The 26,408-nt window shown below is 42.5% G+C and overlaps 1 protein-coding gene across 1 annotated transcript in view; it reads left to right on the forward strand.

The window, feature by feature from the left end:
* Window positions 1–26,408, forward strand: part of adamtsl4 (ADAMTS-like 4) — a 72,628-nt gene that overhangs the window by 23,969 nt on the left and 22,251 nt on the right. Inside the window, exons 3-6 of the mRNA XM_072460045.1 lie at window positions 2,962–3,076; window positions 17,497–17,636; window positions 21,629–21,833; window positions 22,904–23,088. Of these exons, the coding sequence (XP_072316146.1) occupies window positions 2,962–3,076; window positions 17,497–17,636; window positions 21,629–21,833; window positions 22,904–23,088 (645 nt within the window). The remainder of the gene's footprint in view (window positions 1–2,961; window positions 3,077–17,496; window positions 17,637–21,628; window positions 21,834–22,903; window positions 23,089–26,408) is intronic.

A 26,408-nucleotide genomic window follows, 5' to 3' on the forward strand; every position in this document is an offset into this window, starting at 1 on the left:
ACCTATAAAACTTAAGTATGTTCAATGATGTCACACACAAATGCACTGATGCATGATGGGATCACCTACTGTGGTCAAAGCATAAAACTACAGTCAATGGAGAGACCTGTCAATGAAATGTAACTGTAACTGTAATGAGCCTAAGCACTGCCCCCTGGGGGCCCCTGGTGATCAAGGGGCCCCAAGCACAAGCCCGTGTTGCCTGTTGGGTAGCTACGCCTCTGCCCTTTACCAGAGAAGTTGCACTGGTCAGATCTGTGCAGACACACAGCTAAAAACGTGATGTTGTGAGCTTTGAAGTCACACCAATTATATATTCAAACCATGAGTATGTTTGGGACGGTTTTCAGTCCCATGAATAATTGGCTCTTGTCATTTTTACAACAATAGTAACAGAAACTACTATCAACACTGGTTTCTTTGCTTTCTGTCTTCCATCAAAGATAGGAGCTGTGACCACATACGGTTTGTAACGGGGGAAACAAATATCTGGGCCTGTTTATTTAGGCAACAACACACATTAAATGGCAAAATCAAGTTTTCAAAATGAGTTTTGGTCCTGATCAGTGTGAACCAGTGCCTTGGTTCAGCTGCTCTCCTCCACATCCCGCTCTCCTTCTCTTTCGTCTGTGTGGTCTTTCATTAGTTTGGCCCTGAGCGCCAACATTCTTGTCCAACGACTGTGGCTTTGCTGAATATTTCACCTGATGTAATGTGTGTCTCTCAAGAGCAGCATCAAGGTTAAATCCACAAGAGTTACATTTACTGGAGTCACTTCTTGATTAAATTGTACCACATCATTTTACTTTAACAAAACTACTGCGAGTCCAAGCTTTAGAAAACCATGAAAAAGATCATACTACATTGTGAGTTTCTCTTCCTCTAGATTATCTCTAAATACTTGTACTTGAGTCATAGAGAGAGAACACTAGTTTGTGTTCTCTTTTGTTCTTTCTTTCTGTCTTTTTTACTTATATTTATTATCTTTCTTACTTTCTTTCTTTCTTTCTTTACTTGATTTTCATTCTCCTTTTTACTTTCTGTCTTACATTTTGTCTTTCTTTCTTTACTTGTTTTTCCTTTCCTTTCTTTCTCTCTGTCTTTCTTTCTCTCCTTACTTGTTTTTCTGTAATCTGCTTTCTGTATTGTTTAGTTATTATTCAAAGTGTTTTTTTATCAGACAGAACACAACATCATTCTTAAACAACACAAGGAACAGAAATATGATTTAAAAGCAGGTCATATTGCCCCGCCCCTTCTCTTCTAAGTCCACCTCTGCTCATTTCTCCTTGACATTTCATCTTCTGTGGCTCCTGCCCAAACACACACGCTCACACCGCTACATGCTACGGCCGCTCGCCCAAACACACACGCTCACACCGCTACATGCTACGGCCGCTCGCCCAAACACACACGCTCACACCGCTACATGCTACGGCCGCTCGCCCAAACACACACGCTCACACCGCTACATGCTACGGCCGCTCGCCCAAACACACACGCTCACACCGCTACATGCTACGGCCGCTCGCCCAAACACACACGCTCACACCGCTACATGCTACGGCCGCTCGCCCAAACACACACGCTCACACCGCTACATGCTACGGCCGCTCGCCCAAACACACACGCTCACACCGCTACATGCTACGGCCGCTCGCCCAAACACACACGCTCACACCGCTACATGCTACGGCCGCTCGCCCAAACACACACGCTCACACCGCTACATGCTACGGCCGCTCGCCCAAACACACACGCTCACACCGCTACATGCTACGGCCGCTAGCTCTCTACGGTCCGGCACTTGGAGATTTACGCCTCCCTCTGCCTCCAAAAAACACCCCATTATTTCCATATGCATGCGTCTATTCCGTGCACAGTTTCCCAAAGTACGCGCGTATCTCTGACTTGATCGTCTCCTTGGTTATTAGCTGCTAATTCTTGGCTTTTTCCCTCACTCTACTCCGCCCTCGCCTCCTCGGGGACTGGGAGAGCGAAGCAGACGGCCGTGTTAATAGGTTGCGTTCACGTGACGTCACAACTTTCGGACCTTTTCAGAGTCAGAAATCTATGATAAAATGTGTCTTTTATCTCTCACAAAATGCAGATGTTTGGACCTGCGTTATGGTTAATTTCCTCCAGTGATTTGTAACGATATGCAAACCTCACGGTACGATATTGTTGCACGATATTTATTGCGATATTGTGAAAAGGCAAAAAGAATTGTAGAAATTATACTTTTTTTCCTTTTAAACAGCCTTGACAAGGTGCAAATCGTTACTGTTAGGATATAAAAGTGCATAATGACAGTTGTTTTTACGTTGAACTGCTTTGAAGTGGAGCAAAGGATCATGGTCTATGTCAGTGTTTCTCAAACTGTGGTAACTCCTTCAGGTGGTACGTGGACTGCTTAAATAGTTTCTCAAGATAAAGTCATTTAAATCCACATTGTTCTCTTTTGGGTTTGTCCTGGTTTAGAACTAGTAAAACAATTGTTCAGTCCCATTTTAAATCTCTTTGAGCCATAATTTAGACCTAGAATAGTCCTATTTTTGACCTGGTTTAGATCTGGTGGTACTCAAAGGACCAAATATTTTCTTAGGTGGTATATGGTGTGTAAAGTTTGAGACTGGTCTATGCAGTTTCCTCTGATTCTTAGCTTTTGGTGTAATAAAACAATGCATTTGATGAGTGAAGAAGCTTTAAGTCGACATTGACATTATTATCACAATGTTTCGGTTATTGTTACATCCCTGTCATTTCTGGGCCAATCCATATGAAGTCCAATATCTTCTACACAAATCTAGAGGGAAATATCTTTTATTCCCCAGTAGCTTCTTTATTGCTGAGTTATATAGGCCCTTAACATCTGAAACATCTGATATGACTTCATAGAACGCAGTGAACCCATCCCACAGCAGAGTGATCTCACATTGGCGTCTTCTTGCCTTCTTCCAGGTGTGTGCGGCGGCAGGAAGAGGAGGAACCCTGGACTCCAGAGCAGAGCAGTGCGAGGCCTTCAACGAGCAAGAGTTCATGGGACGACTCTACAGCTGGGAGCCCTTCACTGAGGGTAAGAGGAGTTCACTGCAGGGTTCTGAGAAGGGTTTAGACACTTCAAGGTTTACAGCATCTTTACACCACTTTACTTCCCTCGGAACTATAATATTGTTATTTTAAAAGGTTTTATTCTTGTTCTTTACTGTCACAAAAGCGATTGGAACTGAACTAGGAAATGGAAAGTGATATATACCATTGTGACATGATCTTTGCCTGTTGCAATCTGTCAGTCAGGAAAAAAACATTACATTGTGATTCTGTGCTGTATTGTTGAATATATCTTATGTCATAACATCTTGTATACATTTTTCTTATGCACTCCCAATTATGAGTGTGTGACAGTCAGATTGGATCAATTACAGTGTGTGATATTTGGAGTGGTTTGACTAAGTCAAACCACTCCAAATAGTGTTTAGGACAATTTGATTGGGTCCAAATTGTGACCCAAGCTTTGGTTGGTTTGTTAGTTTATAGCGTGTTATTTTAAAAAGTAGAGCAATGCAATCCAAGTTACAACAAAGACATGTACTCTTGCCATAAGACATTCTGTTCAAACGTAGAATGGTCTGGAATGACTTTTACCTCAGATACACAAAGCTTTACTTGCCGATTCTTGCGTTTGTTGTGTTTGTTTTTCCCTTCTTGACTTGTAATCCTCCATGTTTGTTTCTCTGGTTACTCCGCCCATCTGTCACTCTCCATTGGAAATCAAAGAGTACGATTCCTGACCCAAAAGTCTTTGTAAATGATTATTTTTCTGATGGCCAGGCAAGCCATGAGCTGTAGCTGAATAAAGAATTAAGCTTCTACCCGTGAACTACAAGAAGTACTACTTGTATTACTACTGTTTTAAAACGATAATGATTGCAATGATGTGACTAATGCCTTGATGATTGTCTGGCCTTTCCCCGCATTACGCCTGAATCATGTTCAAAGCTTGCTAATTTATGTTGTAACTTAAGTCCCTGTTTTTTGTCCAGTGAAAATAAATGTCGGCCTGGCAGTTTAAGTACCTGTAAAAGACTTGGCTAAGCACGCTGTAAATGAAAGAGAGGAGGATCGATCCAATGTGTTTTTAAATGAGTTAAAGTGACTCCCCTTCTCGCTCGTTGGCAGCGCTCCACTTCCCCGTCGCGTTGCCTTTCTCTGATTGGTACCGGCCCCCGTGCCACGACGAGGGTGGCGCTCGGGACCCGGTGAAGGAGCGGCCGCAACACACAATCTGCTTTCAGTCCTTCGCACAAAACGCTGGCCCTCCTCTCCATTTTTCCCCTGGTTTGTCCAACATTCCCCCCCGTGCCAAGCTTCCCCTCCCTGCGCTGACTTAAGAACAGATTCCAACCCGGTGAGATACAGAGAGAAGGAGAGAGACACACTGCAGATGGACAAAGGCAGGAGTCGCATCTGACACGACGCAGAGCGGATAGAAATCAACATGGCTCGTGTGCGCTGTAAATCTGCACAACTTTGAGCCTGCACGGCAAGAAAATGAGGATCTAGATTAGTTTTGACTGCTGACTCAGCTCGATGCTCATATATACGCCGACCCAGATGTTGAAACCATGACAGAACAATGTTGAAAATGATGAATGGAGATGATGTCCATTCTGAAACTTTTTTATCATTGTATTCGTTTTCCGGACTATACAGACAAAATACGTACGAAAAGACCTTTTTAAAACAAAGACAGTGGAGCTATGAAATCAAAATGTCAAAAACAATGACATAATAATCAGATTTTTATTAATAATGCACTTTATTTACATATATTCTCTATGTAGAAACCTTCATTTGACATAATTCAACCTGCATTTGGTTGATAATGTGCAATAGAAATAATAAATTGACTCGTTGACTACTAAATGCCCTTATGTTGCAGTTGTTTTAACATTGTTTTATTAATTCAACCTAAATCATCTGCCAATGAGTTTAGAAAACTGCAACTCTTTAGATTTATTTTCACATTTCAAGTTTAATTACGAGTCGCTGAAAACCTGTCACAAAAAGCAGTTTGTAGTTGTAGTAATTAATCGCAGATAAATAATCAGTCAAAGCAAAGCAAGCGCAGCTCAAAACGACTCAAATCCACCGTAATATTCTGTATTCTAGTCCTTTTTGCGTGTGCAGGTTTAGATCTGTTCTCCTGGAAAGATGACAGAAAAGAAGGAAGGAAGAGAGGATTAAGGGAAAAGAAGAGCAGGAAATGGGCAAAAGCTTCTTGCAGCTGCTGGATCATATCAGCAGATGCAGTGTCTCTGGTGTATTTAAATTGAGGTATTAGCATTGGGGGGCTAATGGAAGCGCGGCGGAGCTGAGGAATGTCCCTGCAGCCTGTACGTTTGTGTGTCCTTCTGTCTGCGCACTTGTGATTACTCTATCAGCTGCTTTCTCCAGTTCCCCAGGGACGCCGGGTCAGCAGCACATGAGGCAAACTGAAAAAACAACTTGTGTGTGTTGGGTTTTCTTCAAATAACCATGACACGACAGACTGTATCAACACAGAAGGCACTCACACTCCGGTTTGCAATCAGCAGTGCATCTACATCATACATCAGATCACACATGAGAAGACAGAGAGGTCAGCATACATAGTGCGCAGAGAGAAGGGATGGGGTGAAAGAGGAGTGTAAGAGGCCATTTCTGTAAAAAAAATTCAAATAGGATACAACCTCCCCTCAGTCTACAATAGCGTCATAACACCTCTGCGTCTTGGATTTCTGAAACAGTGTTGAGATGATGACCCTTTTCTACCTTTTACCACTTCTGGACGATCGAGGGATTACATCGACTTTTTAATTTGGTTTGTCGTTTGTGGGTTGTAAGTTTTGTAAGGCTAATATAATAGTGAGATCATTCTAATCATGATGGTTATATTTGAATACACATGTCAATAATGTGAAGGGAGGATAGTCATGGATTTAGGGATGTAAACATGTTTGCACAGGAGTCAATGCTGAAAAAATGACAAAGACGTTACAAATTGGGCATTTTCTGAATATTGTTAGAATGTTATTGATCTATATCAGATTTAAATGTGTTATTTTGTGTTGAAAATGAGATTGGCTTGTCTAAAAAAGAAACAATTGCATTTTTTAGCTTTGAAAGACAGTTTTAAGATAAGCCAAAAATGTAATTCTGGCTTGTGAAAATGATACTTTGGTCCACTTTCTCACTGCAGTTACACTTTGTTTGGTCTTGGCTTTCATGGTTTAGTCCTAGTTTAGTCCCATTTCTGATGCGGTGCGTGTACAAGAGTGAACGCATCCTCCCGAGCCATAACTCATGACTTATTCATTCAACCTTTTGCTACTGATCTTCTGTTTTTTTAATAACACCACCAAATCCTGGCAAGTTTTTCTCATTTCTTCAAAAACTAAAACAAAACCATATTATTGTTGAATTCCAAAGCATTTCACCAACTGCCTCGACCCAAAGAAAATGATCTGTTTTGGGTCACAGGTTCACTCTGCGCCTGTTACTGAAATGACATGCAATCAAACAGCACCAGAATGAGAAAGTCAGATGTTTGGCCGATTGATATGGAACCAGAGACTTGGACGAATTGAAGAATATTACATCAGCAAAGGTCGAACACGCAATGTAGTAGTTTATTTGTGTTGTCTCTTATCGTTGACCCATGAAGAGATTAGCCTCGTTTACTCCTGGGTAGAAACACCTTAAAGTGACTGAACTGACATGACATGAATAGCAGAAAGTCTTTTACAGATAAGAAGATAGAGATCTGTTTAATAACCTGATGGTGTTACTCCTCTTGGCTCCCGTGCAGCACTGGACTTTGTGCTAATCTGGATGTTTTGACTATTAGAACGACGCGTCATCTCGTTTGGGCCTGACTATATTACCTCATTTCCCCCGTTCAATTGTCCATCATCTATTGCCAAATGCCATCCGCGTTCACTTTCATTATGTCGTTTTAATACATTTTTGAATGACTGTATTCTGCATCCGGCTTCCTAAGTGTGGAAAAATACAATAAGATGAAACGTTTTACTGCACACACCAGGATAGGAATAAAAAGTGAGTTATTATTCCACCATTACTGGGAATAATAGGTATCTTTTATTCTACTTATTCTATTTTAAACTCTAAGTGATAAGGCAGATGTAATGTCTTTTTATTGGGTGCTGTTTACGGACCTCAAAACTCCTCTTTGTTCAGAATGGATCCATTATGTCCTTTATTCAGCTTGAACTAATTGCCGTTTGAATCTGAACATAAATACGTACAGAATATTGAATCGTTATTGGGTTTTGTGAAGGATTCGCTGTTTCAGTGATATCGCGCTTCAGTGCTTCTCTTTTTATCGCACCTCCACGCTCAAACAGACACTTTTTCCCACTCACTCCTCCTATTGGTCGGTCTCGGTCATGCTCTGAGCGTCACGTATAACACGTATAGTATTAAGCCAACTTTACGTTCATAAATTGTGGTAAAATCAATACTGTGTTGTGGAAAAGCATATCGCCCTAAACGCGTCGTCCTGAGCATGTTTCTGGAGTCATTGTGGTACAGTGTGTGCATGTTGTCGACAGGTGAATGTGCAGATGCAACATGTTATTTATGTGTCGTAGCTTTCCTGTTTTTCCCATGGGAACGCTCAACCTCCAGGACCTTTGTGTTTGGATATTTGTCTGCGCGTGACGTTTCAGGGCAGCGCTGGGTGATGTATGCTCCTGTACGAGTCGTCAGCGGGGCATCGACTCCGGAGTCAAGCTGTCTGCGAAAACACCCGTCGCCCCTTTTCCTACAGGACGTGGAAAAGAGCGTCGGATTCCAGCGTTTATCCGAAGTCCGTGCGATGTTCTCTATCGGCTCGGCGGCCTTGTCCTCTGCTCTGCCAGGTCTTATTTTAAACCCGCGACCTTGAGGTGGGGAAAGGAGAGGCAACAGGAAGGCAAACAGTTGTGATAAAGACCGAGGAGGGTCGAGAAGACAAAATATACGAGTCACGACCAACACTGAGTTCAGTAAAGGGCAGTTTGTGTCATTGTGTTAGTGTCTTATTAAGTGCATGTTTTATTTAACGTTGCACAAACTACACAAAACTACACAAAACTACACATGGCTCCTTTACATACATTTATTTCTTTGATTCATTCATTCAATTACAGCTGTTTTCTTCTTTTATTTGTATTTATTTTTTACTCCTAACTTGAGAAACAAACCCTGTAACTCTCATAGACATAGATACGTTGAATGCCAGACTGTGGAACATTCCAGGCAAAGACACTCCAGCACTAAAGTTGCACCTTTACTTTTACCACATGGTTATAATTGTTTAGAAAAGGGTTTAGTGGGGTTATCACGCTTTAGAGTTATTGTGTCGTTGGCATAAAGTTGACTTCAATTTAATCATTTTTTGAAAGTTTTGTTATTGTGTCGTCAGCAGGTTTTGTGCTATAAACACCCACAATGAAAAAGATGCTTAATTACGAGTCGAGTTTCTGGCTGAAATCTGACACGGTTCTGCATATCATGCTTAATATCCCAGAATATAATTTAAACTTAAACATTGTATGAAAGCCAAGGCTTGTTTACCATCTGTAATTTTTCAAACTTGGACTTTTCAGTAAAACACATCAGCGTCAGATGTTGATTTTCAGGGTGCGTTTTGTTCATTTTTGTAAAGCTCTGGTTTGGCTGTCAACAAAGCTGTTGTGCAGTTGCAGAATGTACTAAACATTGCTGTTGTCTCATAAAACTGTAATCATGCAAGTTTCATAATCAAATTTAGTTATTTACAGCTTGAAAATCATTGCATTCTTTTGGCATTTAGATTTTACACAATGTCACACTTTTTTGAAATCGCTGTAATCGGCGTCTTATTTGTACCTAAAAAATTACAAATGAGTTAACACATAATTAGTAATAAATAATCAATCATCGTATGAGTCATGTAACTAAACACTAAAACACATTGACAGTTAGTGCTTCAAAAAGACTTTAACTTGTAAAAACATTAATAAAAAAGTGTTTCACTCTATTTTTCATATATAATAACATGAAAGAACACTTAAGTTTTCATACATTGTGCTCGATTATCCTTTTGAAGTTAGTTATTTTGGAGCGAAGCCTCGACGGGAAGACTCGAAGCGTCGCTGATGTCACGAGATGACTCACGCTGAACGGTTTGGACATTCTCCGTACACGTTTATATTGGATTTGGCCCGATCCTCCTCCACTCCACTAAGTAAACTGCATATGTGCCTGGTGTTTACTCGCGCTGCCTCCGGGGACCACGGGGATTCTCCGACGCAGCGGCACATTCGTCACTGCAGTCATGTGTTTAAGACTTTCTGTGTATAAGACGGCGCTTTACGCTCCACCTCGGCGCATGTTCCCACTTTACGAGGTGACAGGCGCGTTATGTATGGACCGTTAAGTGTTGTGGCCTGGCAATGGCACTAGATCTTTCTCATTTTATGCTGAAAAGAGAAAGCCCGTCTGCCATCGCTCGGTTTGAACGTAATGTAAAGGAAAGCGCTGGACTAATAGAGAAGCAATAGTCGCACGGTAAAAAGGGAAATTTGTTCCACGGGCGAGCGCACCTGGGGATCGATCTCCAGGGTCAGGTCGTGGTCAGGAGTGCTTCACTGAAGGATTTACGTATTGTACAAGTTTAATGGTGGAAATCGGAGTAACCAGAGCAAAGGGAGAACGTGTAGGGTCCACGCAGGGAGACTTACAATGTCCGGAAATTGAAGCCCAACGAGAATTCATAATGATTTGTAACAAGCTCTTTTTTTGAATACTCCGATGTAGGGCTGGGAAATTAATACCTCTGTTTAAAAATTGAGATTCAGTTTTGTTTAATGGTCAATGGGTTTTTGAATCTAGAGGTCAACAGACGATCCTCTAACAGCTGTTTGAGGCATTTTTTGGGCTATTTTTTGTGTCAAATGGTACAGTTTGAAAGTCATTCTCGGTTAAAATCACAATTTGAAGCTGTTTTTATTTTGTGTTTGAAAAATAAACAATGAAATTTAATATAAATGTATAGTTTTTTTTTGCATATCACCCAGTCCAACTTCCTGTAGATGCTTTACACGCAGGACCTTCTTGCTGTGTAAAGAGTGCTAATCACATCATTATTTCGGAATGATAGACTTTCATGTCATTCAAACAAAGCAAATGATCAAATATATCAACTGTCTTGATTACATTTGGGTAAATAGTGACACTGTCTTTGCTGCAAAACTCTTAAAATACAGATAAATCCAGACTGAAACCTCTTCTTTCCTCTCAGGCCAAACTCAGACAGTGACATACAATCATTCTTTTACTTTAATAACCTCTCACAAGCTCATTGGTCGTCTGCCATTACGACAAAAACACCTCAGATCAACAGCGCTTGGATTTGCATTAGTTTTTTTCACGTTAACGAAGCTGCACGATAAAAGCAGCATGTCTTTGTTCAGACAGCGCTGTTATGTCGTCGCAGAATATTCCAGACTTTGCTTTTATATCTTAAAACTACTGTAAGTACTGGCTTCATAAAGACATCAAACAGTGTTCAATGCTTTGCTCATTAATTTAGCAGAAATGCATGACTTTTTCAGATCCTTGTGTTATTTTTTACTGCAGTTTTTAATTTTCACATGTAAACCGCCTTATTTCTTTTGATACGAACAAGGCTTTTCTCTGATTTTGTTTTATCTACCTGTCAATCACGCTCATTTCATATCGCAGAGATAAGACCATTACCCAACCTCCAAAAACAATTCTATATTCTCTGACCCTGTTGTTGGGGCCCCACGTTATAAAACCGTGACGCTGCAGCTTTGTTTCCACCATAACCTCATGTCCTCGCCTCCTTTTGAACTCTTCACTGGCGCAGGTGTCGTTCACGTACGCGTCTTTCTTTCCAGCGCCCCCCCGTCCCCCCGTCCCCCCCGTCCCCCCCGTCCCCCTCGTCCCCCTCGTCCCCCTCGTCCCCCTCGCCCACGCTCCGCCCCGGCCCTCTTCCTGTCCACACTGCCTCTGGCTTTCGCTGCCTCTGCTGGAGTTTGTTTAGATGGAGAGATAGTGGGGGAAGTATATTTAGACAACACATGTTCCACTGTCTGCACTCTGAGCTCGGAGTGCAGTCGGCGGCTGAAGAGAGCCAGCGCACGGCGACAGGCACAGATCTGCACTTAGCACCACGGCCCACTGCCAGATGGAAAGCAGAAAGCGATGCAGATGACAAAAATGAGGCCTTGACATGTTTTGTGTTTCTCCCGGTGACAATAAACAGATCATGTTTGTTCCATCGGAAATGTGCTAAAATGTGTCTGTAAATATCTTGGTTGAAAATGTTGCACAAAAGTGAACGAACGGTTGGAATTTCATGCATTTTGTTCATTTTGTCGAGTCAAGCAGATGCTGTAACGTCAAATGTGCTTAGAATTTTTGACGTGCAAAACAACTATTTCAGTTTTATCGCACAAAAAGTGAATGTAGAGTAGAAATAAAGTCCTTTACGTCCTTGAAAGGTGTAAAATGCTTAGAAACTCATCGTGATAAAGAATGTTTGATGTTCAAAACTACAATTTCAGTCTTATGTTGAAAAATGAGATATTTTGTATCTTTTGTTCAAAACAGTATTAACACAATTATCTTACCACTTGAAATGAGTATAGATGTCAATTCCGATTTGCATTAAGTGTCTTGTGTTGTTCACGTGTTTATTTTTGGAACTGGCTGAAAAGTGTGGAACCGTCTTTAAAAAGTTGTTCAAAAAGAAGGCAAAATAGATGTTTGATTCCGATGACAGCTGTTGTTGTCCCTTTTGCCTTTAGTCTGGTTATAATAGGAGAATCTGGTTATAATTGAAAATATATAATGAATTCTCCATGGAAACGTAGCAAAAGCAGATGACGGGCTTTTGCACTCACTGTCTGTACTTTAATCTCACAAAGACAACTATGACACCGACAGAGAACAAGTGCCAAGAGGTCGAGACTGGAAATCCCACTCTGGCTTTTTCTGATGACGAGTAAGTGTTCGACTGGACAGAGGGAGGGTCCGAGTGTTCGACTGGACAGAGGGAGGGTCCGGGTGTTCGACTGGACAGAGGGAGGGTCCGGGTGTTCGACTGGACAGAGGGAGGGTCCGAGTGTTCGACTGGACAGAGGGAGGGTCCGGGTCTTCGATTGGACAGAGGGAGGGTCCGGGCTGCTGAGGAGCTAAGTGCAAACTCTGATGTCATCTGTGGTGGGCCTGCTTTCTTTTGTTTGAGGATTTTACAGATTCTATAGATTATGGACTTTAGATGTCGGTATGAACTGGTCTGGACATTAATATTCAGGCACATTTTAAGGCGTATGCTCTCTGTGGGCTTTAGGACTCCAGAAGATGGTGTAATCTTCCAAACAACGGCAAAAAGGAATATTTCTTAGCCTTTGTGTTTATTTTCTAATCCATATACTTTTTTGGAATACTTCGACATATAATATTTACAGGCATGATTTATATCTAATATGAGCCGGGTGCGTTTCGATTACTGTGGATACTGTGTGTTTTTGGTTAACATTATCCACATACTCTACATATCTGATGGACTGCTGTAATAGCATCTGGATATTATCATTGAAAAAATATGCAAAACAATATGGATTTTTGTGCGTATCATCCAGCCGGTGTGCTGTGGAAAATGGACAAGTATCAATGAAGTATCAAGTTAAATAGACTGTTACAAAAGTGCCCAAGTGCATTGTTTTGTTGCAGCAGCATTAAAAAACTACATAGACCATGATCCTTTGCTTTGTTTCCTGCAGCCGTCATGAAGAAAACAATGCATTACACTTTATAAATCAGAATTATTTGGAAACTGACAGTAATATATATATATATATATATAAGTTACAGTATTTTAGATCCATATTACCATAAATATTACTGTGAGATTTGGATCTTATTATAGCTTTGTAACATTGACGGACAATTATTCACATTCATTCAAAAGGACAGTTTGTATTTGTCAATTCATTGTGTTTATGTGCACAGAGAAAATCCATGGAATGACATAGACTCCGCCCTCAGTGACAGACTCCGCCCTCAGAAACAAACGAATGTGAGATTGTACACGGACTTTACAGAAGCGTGTAAATATAGGATCTTAGCCGCTTTTCTTAGCAGGAAATCACCCACATTTCACCGTTCACGTGCTAACGCTATCGTGCATTTGTCGCTTCATAAATTCTTCATAAACGTGGTAAATAAACTGACTGGAAACTGCCCGGTCATGGTTTGAGTGGTCCAGCTCATGCATAGAGCCCGGGGTCAGGGATTTAACCTTTTCCCTTTTGTTGTCGATAATTTGAGCCGAGTCCTTAACTTTGCATGACGCTGGAGGTCAATCATTCAAGATTATTTATAACACGGCTGAGAAATATCTAATCGTGAAATCCTCCGCACGCGTCGCAATATTGGACTTATTTATTTTCATTCAAGATTCTGTTCATTTTAAAACACGTGCAGGAGCTTTAACTTACGAGAGACGACCGACATTCGAGATGCTTCACTAACACTGGAATCACATGCATTTCAAAACCAGTTTGCGCTGGTCTATATGAGGGGGATGTGTTTTTAAGATATTTCACTCTCTGCACAGGCAAGTCCACCAGGCCAAGTGACAGGTCAGATCTGTGGAGAGCCGACGCCGCTCACACACACGTCCTTCCAGGTCTTTTTAAGCAATAAAAACATCCACAATGAAATAAATAGATACATTTAATACAGAATGTTGGTGCAGTTCTTTAGGAAGAGTCAGCCTGGTCAGCCTCGAGACAAACTCAAACAGAACCGTGCAATCAGATTTGTTTATTTCAGTGGCGCGTGTGAAACAAAAGACGTCACTGGTCATCAATCATTTAGATCAACAACGTTTTTGTGCTTTGCTCATTGATTCGGTTGATTTTTTTCGTTCTTTTTTCCTCTAATGGACCACACTCTCTCTGATTGGCTAATCCACCTGTCAGTCACGTCCATATGAACTCGGAGATGGAAACCGTGATCGTTCTGGACTTTCTGGGCTAGAAAATGAAAGGAAAAAAACACACAGCAATAACATTTTCACGAGACAAGCAGGTGGCACACCCCCCACACACCAGAAAAGTTACATGGTTCCCCTTTAACCCTGCAGTCCTGCTTGTGCTAAAACGCTTCAATTTCAGCGGATCAATTTGTTAAGTTGTTGTCTTGCGTCCGTCCCTCGACCCTTGCAATAACCCCGCGGTATAAATCGTCCCATGAAACCTGAGACGTGGGCGATAAGTTGCCATTTCAGACGCAGAATTTGTCCTTTTAACCCCTGAACTCCCAGCGACAGTGGACCCTCCCCTCCCATCTGCAGCTCAAACCGTGACCCCCTTTAAACTCTGGCTACAATGATCTCATGCCCATCGGACGCTCGCACTCGCCCCGCGCGCCCCGAGCTTTTAACCCTGCGCCGGGGGCCGGGGCCAGGGCCGCACTTCAAAGGGGACGACCAGCAGCGTAACCACTCTCTTAACTGCCGCGCTCGTTTGTCTGACTATCTCTTTCCTTTTGTTTAAGTTGAGGCTAATTACAGTTACGGACGGACGATGGAGAGAGCGTGGGGCGTCCTACTTAACCTTTCTCACACTGCGGCTCGTTGTAAATACCCACATAACATACATCATAATTAAAATGTTTCAGTGATGTGTTGTGAGCAGCAGAAGCTCAGTCGTGTTCTTTGGGCGGTTGACTCTTCCACAAACGACCCAAACGCACCAGTGGTCAAATGTTTGATGGGACTGCGTTGCCTGAATGGTATTTCTTGGCAATAAAAGCACTTGTAATTGAATAAATGAAAGGTAGTTAAGTTTATTATTGTGAGACCAGCAGTGTCAACATAGTGTCTTTAGTTATACATCACTCTTTAAATGCACATTTTATTACATATTTGTCTTGTTAATTGTTCATTTATAAAGACAGAGATTTTTAGTTATTTTTAAAATGTTAATTTACTTAGTCAGTCACTCCAACGAAATCAAAACCACTTTTATACCGTTGTGCAAGTCATTTCTAACCCAACTTCTCTCAATAAAACAGCTTTTTCTGTTTTTCAATCATCACTTTATTTTTGTATCATATTTCCTCGTGGCGTGGATAAATCATTTGTCCTGCCACGTATCAATCATAAAACGCACCTACCGCTCACCTGCAGCCGCGTCAGGCTCGTCCCCACGTTTCCGCTTGCCTAAGCGCATGGATCTATCATAATATAGTTCCCTCAGTGTACGGGGCAAAATGAAGACGGAGAAAGACAGTTCGAGCTGATGCAGAAGTGGACAGAAATCTACGGGAGACGAGAGATGCGATGCGCTCCATCGCGCTAATAAACAAACGCACGTGTGTGTTGTATCAGTCCACACGGGGGAGTGGCATGAGCACTTCCGCCTGAGTTCTCAAATCACCGAAAAATCGTCCATTCCGCCTTTAAAACAGCAAACTATCTGCTCTTTAGCATACTTTCTAGTGAGTTATTCAAAGTGAATCAGTATTTATTAGTATTTGTTGGGGCTTGATTAATGTCTTCTGCTACTCTGCTGCTGATTAGACATTTGCATCCTGAACGTCATACTAACAAGCAGTAATACAGAGTTTATAATGATTAAGTACTAATACATGTCTAATCAACAGCAGAATACGGTTATGCAGAATAATAAATACTAATTCAATACATGCAAATTAGTAGTTAGTTATAGGTTAATAAGTATACCTTAAAATAAAGTATTACACAATCATTTGAAGGGTTTATGGCTAAATTAAAAGAGCATTAACCATGAACTTGACATTTGTTTGTAGTATATAAGTAATAAGTGTCTAGATACATCATCACGACTAAACATAAAGTGTCTGCGTCATATTTTTGCACCTCTATAAACCCTTCTCTGCCCATAGTCTGTCCGGGTTTCATCCTTGACCCTTGCAGAACACTTCTGTAACGTATTACTTATTCTCTGCTCGTTCTCCTCCTGAATCTTTCTAATTTCCTTTCCTCCTTTAAAGCTATTCCCCCTTTTTCCATCTTCCGTATCTCTTTCCGCATTCCCTCGCTCGTGCAGTGAGCCCTGTTGGTCCTGTCATAAATCCAGTCCTCCCTCGTGCCTCACATTTACACCTCATTTTGGTGAGCCTATCTCCCGGGACGGTGCAGCTGTGAACTCGGGCCTGTGAAATGTGTAAAGAAATCACTCTTCTCTCTCTCGTTTTGCTCTGACAGGAGCGATGCGTCTAGCCTCGGTTTCCTGCCCACGTGGAAAGGCATTCATCGCGAAGAGTTCACAGACGTATGACGAGCGTACGTGCCGATCGGAGAGCCGGGCCCCTAAATCAGATCGTTTTAAGTTCATGTGAGGTCATAACTGAGGCGCGGAGAAGGTTCCATTTCTGTACAGTTTTCACCGTTAAAATGTCAGAAGGCAGATGTCATTGTTTATGGTGAATCCCTCTGTAAGTGCTGAGCCTATCCACATGAAACAAAACTGGCACAAAGTTCCTCCGTTCTGTCTGCAGACAAAAGCGGTGTTATTGCTCGCAGGATTTATTGTAAGTCACTAGAAAGAGCTTTAATTTGAAATAATGCTTCACCTTTGATCATTGCCAGGTGAGAGTAACAGATGCAGCAGAACCCAACGCAGTTACGAGTTTGATTAAATGTTTTAGGTGCGAGTGAGATTGATGCGGGTTGGAGGGGCCGATGGTGCAGATTGGCAGCCTCACTTCCTTCAGTCGACCCAGGGCAGCTGTAGATGATAGAGAATGGAATGAGTGAATATTGCACAAAATCGTAAAGCCACAGTTAGTGTCGGCTCTATAAGTGGCTTCACAGCAAAACACACCACACTGTAGGTCTAATCCTGCAGCCGAGATGAGCTCAAGATCTGAAGACGGGCCCCGAGCGCTGCAGCGACCACGGCCCCTGACAGGTGGCCCCGGTGGCAGTGAAGGACGGGGCAAAATGTAGAGGAGAAGTTTAAATGAAGTATACCTCACTTTACGTCAATGCAGCTGCCATTTTAGATGCTTTGGTCTGTTTCTGATCGAAGAGGATGTTGAATCTGAAATGTAAAGTCACAAGGGTTTATTATAGATTATCACAGGCGAAGTGAACGGCGTAGCTAGAGACTTTACTGAAAGGACAGGGTTAGAGTCCTGAGATTGGTTGGTTTACAGCTCTAGTGTATCATGTGTTTGAAGGGGGATCTTCTGGTGAACATAGCGTTACCTTTGTGAGTTTCCGTGCAGGACAGGGCCACAGGAACCCACAGCGGTTCTGGCCTTGGCTTCGAGTATACGTGTATTCTGTGTGTCGTTCAGCCTTCATTCATCGTGCAAAGTTCATAAGCGACAGGCTGAACCAACCTCTGCTTGTCCATCTCAACTCGTCCTTGTCTCTTCCAGTCGGTCCGGACAAGCAGTGCGAGCTGACCTGCAGGCCGTCCGGCTACCGCTTCTACGTGCGCCAGGCAGAGAGGGTCCGCGATGGGACGTCCTGCTTCGACTCCAGCGCCAACGACGTGTGCGTGGAGGGCCAGTGTTTGGTGAGCACGCTCTTGTCGCGTGTGTGCGAAATGCCCCGTTGGCGTGTTAAAGATGCCGCCGTCTAGCCGGACTTCGAAAAGACCACACTGCCAGTGACGCTCTATTAGAAGCATAGACATGAGTTAAAACTAAGTCAATTTAATTCATTTTGCTAATTTTCTTGGATGTATTTCAACGGTCAAGAAAATGTAATGTTGTCGTTATGAATATTAGCTGTTACCTTTTTCCATTTATTTATTTTATTTTGATCCCAAGCAAGTTTAGATTATGTTAAGATTGTCTTTTAAAATATAAACCGTGTTTTCTGGACTATAAGTCGAGTATAAGTCGTACCAGCCAAAAAATGCATAATAGAGAAGAAAAAAACATATATAAGTTGCACTGGAGTATGAAATGTGGTTGCAAGTGTGAAAATAACAAATAATATTACATAAAAGTCGGTCCGGAGTCAAAGTTTAAGTATAAATATAAGTATAAGTCGCACCCAGGCCAAAACGTTGAAAAAAGCTGCGACTTATAGTCCGGAAAACACGGTATATGTCCACTTAATGTAAAATAATTAATTGGGGGAAAAAGGTGACATAGTATATTTAAATAGGGTTAACATTAAGGGAGATAGCTACATTTAAAGCTCCAGCAGAAAAGTTGGACCTGAAATAACTGAAATAACAAACAAATCTACAGAACTACCTCAATAAATCCATATCAGTCTAAACTACTCACTAACTAGATGATGACTTTGAACTGAAGTCATTGTAACTGGTGTGGATTCATTTTTACAGTGCGGTCTCTGAGTTCATCTTGGCATCATTACTCAGACTGTCTCCCATCGCGGGCCCCTTTATTGTCGGGGTCTCACTTTGTCTCATTTGCACATGTTTTCACTCCCGTTTTGCCCTCATGAATATTTGGCAGCTCGCTGATTTATGCTCGAAGCAGTGAAATAAACACAGACAGCGGATCTGAAACGTCCACAATGATGGAAAGTATCGACTTTGCTTTGTTTCTGCACCTCCTTCTTCTCTGAGCGCTCAGCTTTTCAACCAGGCGTGTCAGGAGATTTATCAATAATGATGTTTTACTCACTATCAAATGTTTAGAAATACCTGAAAGTTCTTTTGACTTTGTGCAGTTATAGATGCTTTTAATGAAGTTGGTAACATAGGTAAGATCTGTTACTCAGTTAGAAAAGCAGTTCTCAAACTTTTCACATAAAGTACAGCATTATACAATGTTTTTGCCTTTCCAACAAGGACCAGGCCAAGACTAAATACATACTAAATACTGACTAAATGAGGTACTTATACAGGTCTAAACCAAGTCTAAACCTGGACTATCTTTAAGGAAGGGTTGTGAACAGTTAAAATGAATAAAGACTAAAGTGTCAGATGAGTTTTAGTACAACCATAAAGAAAATGCATTCAAGAGTTTGTTCACACTTGACCTGGTTTAGTCCTGGTTTAGACCTGTTTTAGACTTGGTTTAGACCTGGCTTGGACCTGGTTCAGACCTGGGTTAGACCTGGCTTAGATCTGGTTCAGACCTGGTTTAGACCTGGTTCAGACCTGGTTTAGACCTGGTTTAGACCTGGTTTGGACCTGGTTTAGACCTGTTTTAGACCTGGTTTGGACCTGGTTTAGACCTGGTTTAGACCTGGTTTAGATCTGGTTCAGATCTGTTTTAGACCTGGTTTGGACCTGGTTTAGACCTGGTTTAGACCTGTTTTAGACCTATTTTTCACCTGGTTTAGACCTGGGTTAGACCTGGTTTAGATCTGGTTCAGACCTGGTTTAGACCTGGTTCAGACCTGGTTTAGACCTGGTTTAGACCTGGGTTAGACCTGGTTTAGACCTGGTTTAGACCTGGTTTAGACCTGGTTCAGACCTGGTTTAGACCTGGTTTAGATCTGGTTCAGACCTGGTTTAGACCTGTTTTAGACCTGGTTTGGACCTGGTTTGGACCTGATTTAGACCTGGTTTAGACCTGGGTTAGACCTGGTTTAGACCTGGGTTAGACCTGGTTTAGACCTGGTTTAGACCTGGTTTAGACCTGGTTTAGACCAGGTTTAGACCTGGTTTAGACATGGTTAAGACCTGGCTTAGACCTGGTTTAGACTTGGTTTAGACCTGGTTTGGACCTGGTTTAGACCTGGTTTAGACTTGGTTCAGACCTGGTTTAGACCTGGTTCAGACCTGGTTTAGACCTGGTTTAGACTTGGTTTAGACCTGGTTTAGACCTGGTTCAGACCTGGTTTAGACCTGGTTTAGACTTGGTTTAGACCTGGTTTAGACCTGGTTTAGACCTGGTTTGGACCTGGTTTAGACCTGGTTCGGACCTGGTTTAGACCTGGTTCAGACCTGGTTTAGACCTGGTTCAGACCTGGTTTAGACCTGGTTTAGACTTGGTTTAGACCTGGTTTAGACCTGGTTTAGACCTGGTTTGGACCTGGTTTAGACTTGGTTTAGACTTGGTTTAGACCTGGCTTGGACCTGGTTCAGACCTGGGTTAGACCTGGCTTAGATCTGGTTCAGACCTGGTTTAGACCTGGTTCAGACCTGGTTTAGACCTGGTTTAGACCTGGTTTGGACCTGGTTTAGACCTGTTTTAGACCTGGTTTGGACCTGGTTTAGACCTGGTTTAGACCTGGTTTAGATCTGGTTCAGATCTGTTTTAGACCTGGTTTGGACCTGGTTTAGACCTGGTTTAGACCTGTTTTAGACCTATTTTTCACCTGGTTTAGACCTGGGTTAGACCTGGTTTAGATCTGGTTCAGACCTGGTTTAGACCTGGTTCAGACCTGGTTTAGACCAGGTTTAGACCTGGGTTAGACCTGGTTTAGACCTGGTTTAGACCTGGTTTAGACCTGGTTCAGACCTGGTTTAGACCTGGTTTAGATCTGGTTCAGACCTGGTTTAGACCTGTTTTAGACCTGGTTTGGACCTGGTTTGGACCTGATTTAGACCTGGTTTAGACCTGGGTTAGACCTGGTTTAGACCTGGGTTAGACCTGGTTTAGACCTGGTTTAGACCTGGTTTAGACCTGGTTTAGACCAGGTTTAGACCTGGTTTAGACATGGTTAAGACCTGGCTTAGACCTGGTTTAGACTTGGTTTAGACCTGGTTTGGACCTGGTTTAGACCTGGTTTAGACTTGGTTCAGACCTGGTTTAGACCTGGTTCAGACCTGGTTTAGACCTGGTTTAGACTTGGTTTAGACCTGGTTTAGACCTGGTTTAGACCTGGTTTGGACCTGGTTTAGACCTGGTTCGGACCTGGTTTAGACCTGGTTCAGACCTGGTTTAGACCTGGTTCAGACCTGGTTTAGACCTGGTTTAGACCTGGTTTAGACCAGGTTTAGACCTGGTTTAGACATGGTTAAGACCTGGCTTAGACCTGGTTTAGACTTGGTTTAGACCTGGTTTGGACCTGGTTTAGACCTGGTTTAGACTTGGTTCAGACCTGGTTTAGACCTGGTTCAGACCTGGTTTAGACCTGGTTTAGACTTGGTTTAGACCTGGTTTAGACCTGGTTTAGACCTGGTTTGGACCTGGTTTAGACCTGGTTCGGACCTGGTTTAGACCTGGTTCAGACCTGGTTTAGACCTGGTTCAGACCTGGTTTAGACCTGGTTTAGACTTGGTTTAGACCTGGTTTAGACCTGGTTTAGACCTGGTTTGGACCTGGTTTAGACTTGGTTTAGACTTGGTTTAGACCTGGTTTGGACCTGGTTCAGACCTGGTTTAGACCTGGTTTAGACCTGGTTCAGACCTGGTTCAGACCTGGTTCAGACCTGGTTTAGACCTGGTTTAGACCTGGTTAGTCCTCCTCACGTAGGTTTGGCCCTGGTTTAATCTTGTTCCAGGTTTATTGCATGAATGAAACCTTCAGGACCCAGTGTAGAAAAAGGAGATTTCACGTCTTTATTCTTCTCTCGTCTTGTACGTTTTCACTGGCACTGCGTTTAACCCTTTCCTCTCCTCCTCTCTCCCCACAGTCAGAGGGCTGCGACGGCATCCTGGGCTCTGGATCTGTGATTGACAAGTGCGGCGTGTGCGGAGGGAAAGAGACGTCATGTCAAAAAGTCACCGGCAGCTTCCATAACGCCACCGTTCCCCTCGGTTACCACAAAATCCTGGACATTCCATCGGGAGCCACTTTCATCAACATCACGGAGCGACGCGCGAGTCCCAACTATCTGGGTATGTCAGCGCACAACTCCGTCTGGCTCCGCACGCTCGTCTCCACAGAGATGTTACTGCTTTGCCGGGATGTCCCACGGCATGGCATTAAACGTATCTGTCTCCATGGTGACGAGCAGGTGGCACCACTAGGCCAAGTTACAGGTCGTATTCCGCTCACAGTGTGTTTTAAGATGTTTTGCAGCGATAAAAACACCTGTAATTTAATAAATGTCAAGTAGATGACTTAAATGCCCTAATGTGCAACGTTCCAGTCAAAGCAATAACATCGCTATGGAAACAAGGAGGTAGAAGGCACCAGAAAAGTTACATAGTGCTCCGTTAAGCATTTCTAACTCATGTAAGAGTATCGTTTAAAAAATATGATTACACTGTCCAGAAACTCTATCAGCAAGTTTTACCTTTAAAATATTTGGACTCGACCAAGACTAGATCTGGACTCAACTCGGTCCATTACATCAGTGTTGCCCAATCAGGGGTCTGGGCACGTGGAATTACTTCAGATTCAAAAAAAATACATCATTGAATAGTATTTGAACATAAAACAACAACAAATTTCTGTTGGATACTTTGATGATTAAAACCAGACCATGTAACAGTCATTATTGGCCATATGCTTAGATAAATATGATACAGACCAGCACATGATGCAGGGGGACGAAACAAGGTGCATCACACGACACTTTTATGAGCTTTACAGCGAGTCTGAACTACCTGCGTTTGGAACAGACCTCGTAAACAACTTGCCTGATCTTTTTTGCACGTGTCGGAGGATTTAGTTTCAACTTGTGTGTGTGTGTGTTGGCGTAGAAAACACTTTAAGTCTCTCGCCTCCCCGACTTAGCTCAGATAAAGGCTGTATTGTTGAGAAATCAGCCAAGTGTGCAGGGCCGTGTGTGCTTTTCCAGGCTTGCAGCTATTTGCGAGACAGATTTTAAAATGTTTTTCTGTCAGCGAGTGCTTACGATGGGGATGGGGGGGGGGTCCCTAACATCCAGACTAAACAAGCTCCAAATAGGATTAATCTTGGCCTGGTTTTCTGTGCCCCGCTGTCCCGTTGGCGTCTGCAGCCATGCGGAGCGGTACAGGTGCGTCTGTGGTGAACGGGCGGTGGGCCGTGGACCCTCCGGGGGAGTACAAGGCGGGGGGCACCACCTTCACCTACAGCCGACCCAAAGCTCACGCCGAGGGGGAGGAGGAGCGGGGAGAGGCCCTGACGGCGCCCGGACCCACCACCACACAACTGCAGCTCTACGTAAGTGCGTTTTTACCTTTAAAGGAGACAAATCGAGACGTTTTCGACCGCTCGGTGTCGAACTGTGACATAAACATCATTGGACATTTTATTCATTGCAAACCGCATTATTGATCCAAAACGGCTTAATAACAGAACCTGGCCCGCTGACTTCCTGTCCAAAACCGCAGAACTGATAAGCCCCGCCTCTTCATAGTGGCATTTCACCGTAACAAGCAGCAGATTATCATTTAGATGTTTTTTTTATAGTTGGAAAGTGGCTACGTGAAGTTACTCGTGTCACTTAATTAAGACTGAGTGCAGAGATGTGGGCGGAGACAGGAGGTAGGTGATGAATCAATCACAATACAGCTCTGAGTAAAACTAATGATGATGAGGAATCACGCTTCTAAGCTCATTAAAGTCGCACAATATGTCCCCGAAAACTGAACGTGGCCTGCCAAAGTCTCATTTTCTCCCGTCCAGACAGGAGCGCTCTGTTTTGGGCTTGTACAGTCCAAACTATGGCCCGTTGCCCAGTTGTAGTCCTTAAACTAATATTTGTTGGGCCTTCAAGCTTCCTGGAGAATCGGTCCAAAATGCAACGAGCCGTTCTTTTTACTGCACGTTTAATATTCCTTTACCATCGAAACCGTAATAACAAGGCTGCAACTAACGATCCTTTTAGTATAGATTATGTTTTATTAGTCTGTTTAGGGCCTATTTTCCCCTAAAACGCCTGAAAAAATGAGCCCCAATTAAAACTGGAGCTGTTCCTGAACCTTTTGGAGCACAAACAATTGGCTGGAGCCTTTGTGAAGCTGAGACTCTGTAGTTTGGGACTGTGGTGGCTGTTTTACTCCAATTATATGTAGAAAAACGAGCTCTGCACGTATTCTGCCAAGGTTTTCTTTGTTAAATATATGAATGAGTAAAGTTGGTTTCTGGAAGGATCGGCCGATTGACACTAAAATGAGCTTTGAGCTTTTGACTTTCTTTTTATGAAGGTAAATTCACAAAAAATGTGTTTAGGGACCCAGAATGATTGATTTGACTGGATTTTAAAGGGTTACAGCTTTATTTCTAAGTAAAACATACAAAGCAGCTCGAGAGTTCCCTTTTATCAGATGTGGACAACATGGACTAAATATAGTAAAATTCCAACTGTACTTTTAAAATACATTATCAACAAAATAAAGATTGAAATATGGAAATTCAAGGATTCTGGATGGATCCGTTCTGTTCCTATTTGTGATTTTGATTTTGATGAGTTACTTTTCAACTTTTCACCCAGCGTTTCAAATTAAATCAAACTTCAGATTAAATGAGTGGGTTTAGTGCTTTTTGCCCACCAATTCTTCACAAATCTGTGTTATTTATGATAGTATTTAAGTCTGTTGTTTGTTTGTTGAGGAAAAGCTGTTGTTTTGGCTACAAAATGAATTGGTATTACACTTTTTTCTTCTTGTTTTTATATTTTATTGTTCATTATTATTAGATATACAAAAGTAACCGTACAAGTGACATGTTTACTCAAAGATTTGTCTAATTTAGTTTGGATCTGTGGGCCACCTAGTCTCTGTCCAAACCTAATGAAAACATTGTTTACTATGAAAGTGCATGTACATAGTTTAAATTGAATTACTGATCAAATCTCCCACTCACACACACACACACACACAGACACACACACACACACACACACACACAGACACACACACACACACACAGACACACACACACAGACACACACACACACACACAGACACACACACACACACACACAGACACACACACACACACACAGACACACACACACAGACACACACACACACACACACAGACACACACACACACACACACAGACACACAGACACACACACACACACACACACACACAGACAGACACACACACACACACACACACACACAGACACACACACACACACACACAGACACACACACACAGACACACACACACAGACACACACACACACACAGACACACACACACACACACACAGACACACACACACACACACACAGACACACACACACAGACACACACACACACACACACAGACACACACACACACACACACACACACACAGACAGACACACACACACACACACACAGACACACACACACAGACACACACACACACAGACACACACAGACACACACACACACACAGACACACACACACACACAGACACACACACACACACAGACACACACACACACACACACACACACAGACACACACACACACACACAGACACACACACACACACACACACGAACGCGTCGGGCATTTTAAAACCTTATAACTTTCACTAAGGCCAGAGGCGGAGGTTTTCTGCTCAGTGTCAAGATCTCACAGATAAACAGCATTAAGACGCCCGGGTTTTTTCCAGTATTAAGAGTGGATAAAGAGCAGACATAGTGAAGCTCGGCCTGGATCATATCAACCTAATAACAGCAGCTCCGTCCCAGGCTGAGGTCTTATTAAAGATCTTATTAAAGATCGGGAGTCGCAGCAGCTTTAAGGCTCTGGGGGTAAAATAACCAAGAATCACATGTGTGTTTTAGGTTGAACATACGTCGTTCTCAAAATACATCAAACAAAAATGTGTGAGAAGACAGAATGTAAAGGCTCGGACATGTCTGAGTATTGATCGAATGGTACGGTTCAAAGTAAAAGGCAAGTTTATTTGCAGAGCACAATTGTTGCACAAAGTGATTCAAAATGCTGCACAGGACAAGACAATAATTGTGCCCTAAAATCACAATACCAACAAATAAAAGCCTAATAATGACCATAAGTTTAGAATTGTGCAGATAAAACCCTTTCAGACGTAAAAAGAATAAACATTTAGAACGTACATACAACATTTCTACATATTACTTGACAAAAATCAGTTGTTATAAAACAAATATAATACGTTTTTGGCTTTTTGAACGCCGTCGGATCATAACCAGGTCCAAACAGGGCCTAAAACTGGTCTAAAAGAGGACAAAACCTGGTCTAAAAGAGGACAAAACCTGGTCTAAAAGAGGACTAAATCTGGTCTAAAATAGGACTAAACCTGGTCTAAAAGAGGACTAAATCTAGTCTAAAAGAGGACTAAACCTGGTCTAAAAGAGGACAAAACCTAGTTCTAAAAGAGGACTAAACCTGGTCTAAAAGAGGCCTAAACCTGGTCTAAAAGAGGACTAAACCTGGTCTAAAAGAGGACTAAACTAGGTCTAAAAGAGGACTAAACCTGGTCTAAAAGAGGACTAAACCTGGTCTAAAAGAGGACTAAACCTGGTCTAAAAGAGGACTAAACCTAGTTCT

Source organism: Eucyclogobius newberryi, unplaced genomic scaffold (assembly GCF_026437365.1).
Source record: "Eucyclogobius newberryi isolate DKJ021-1_F unplaced genomic scaffold, fEucNew1.0.hap1 SCAF_3, whole genome shotgun sequence".
In the NCBI taxonomy this organism is placed as follows: Eukaryota; Metazoa; Chordata; class Actinopteri; order Gobiiformes; family Gobiidae; genus Eucyclogobius; species Eucyclogobius newberryi.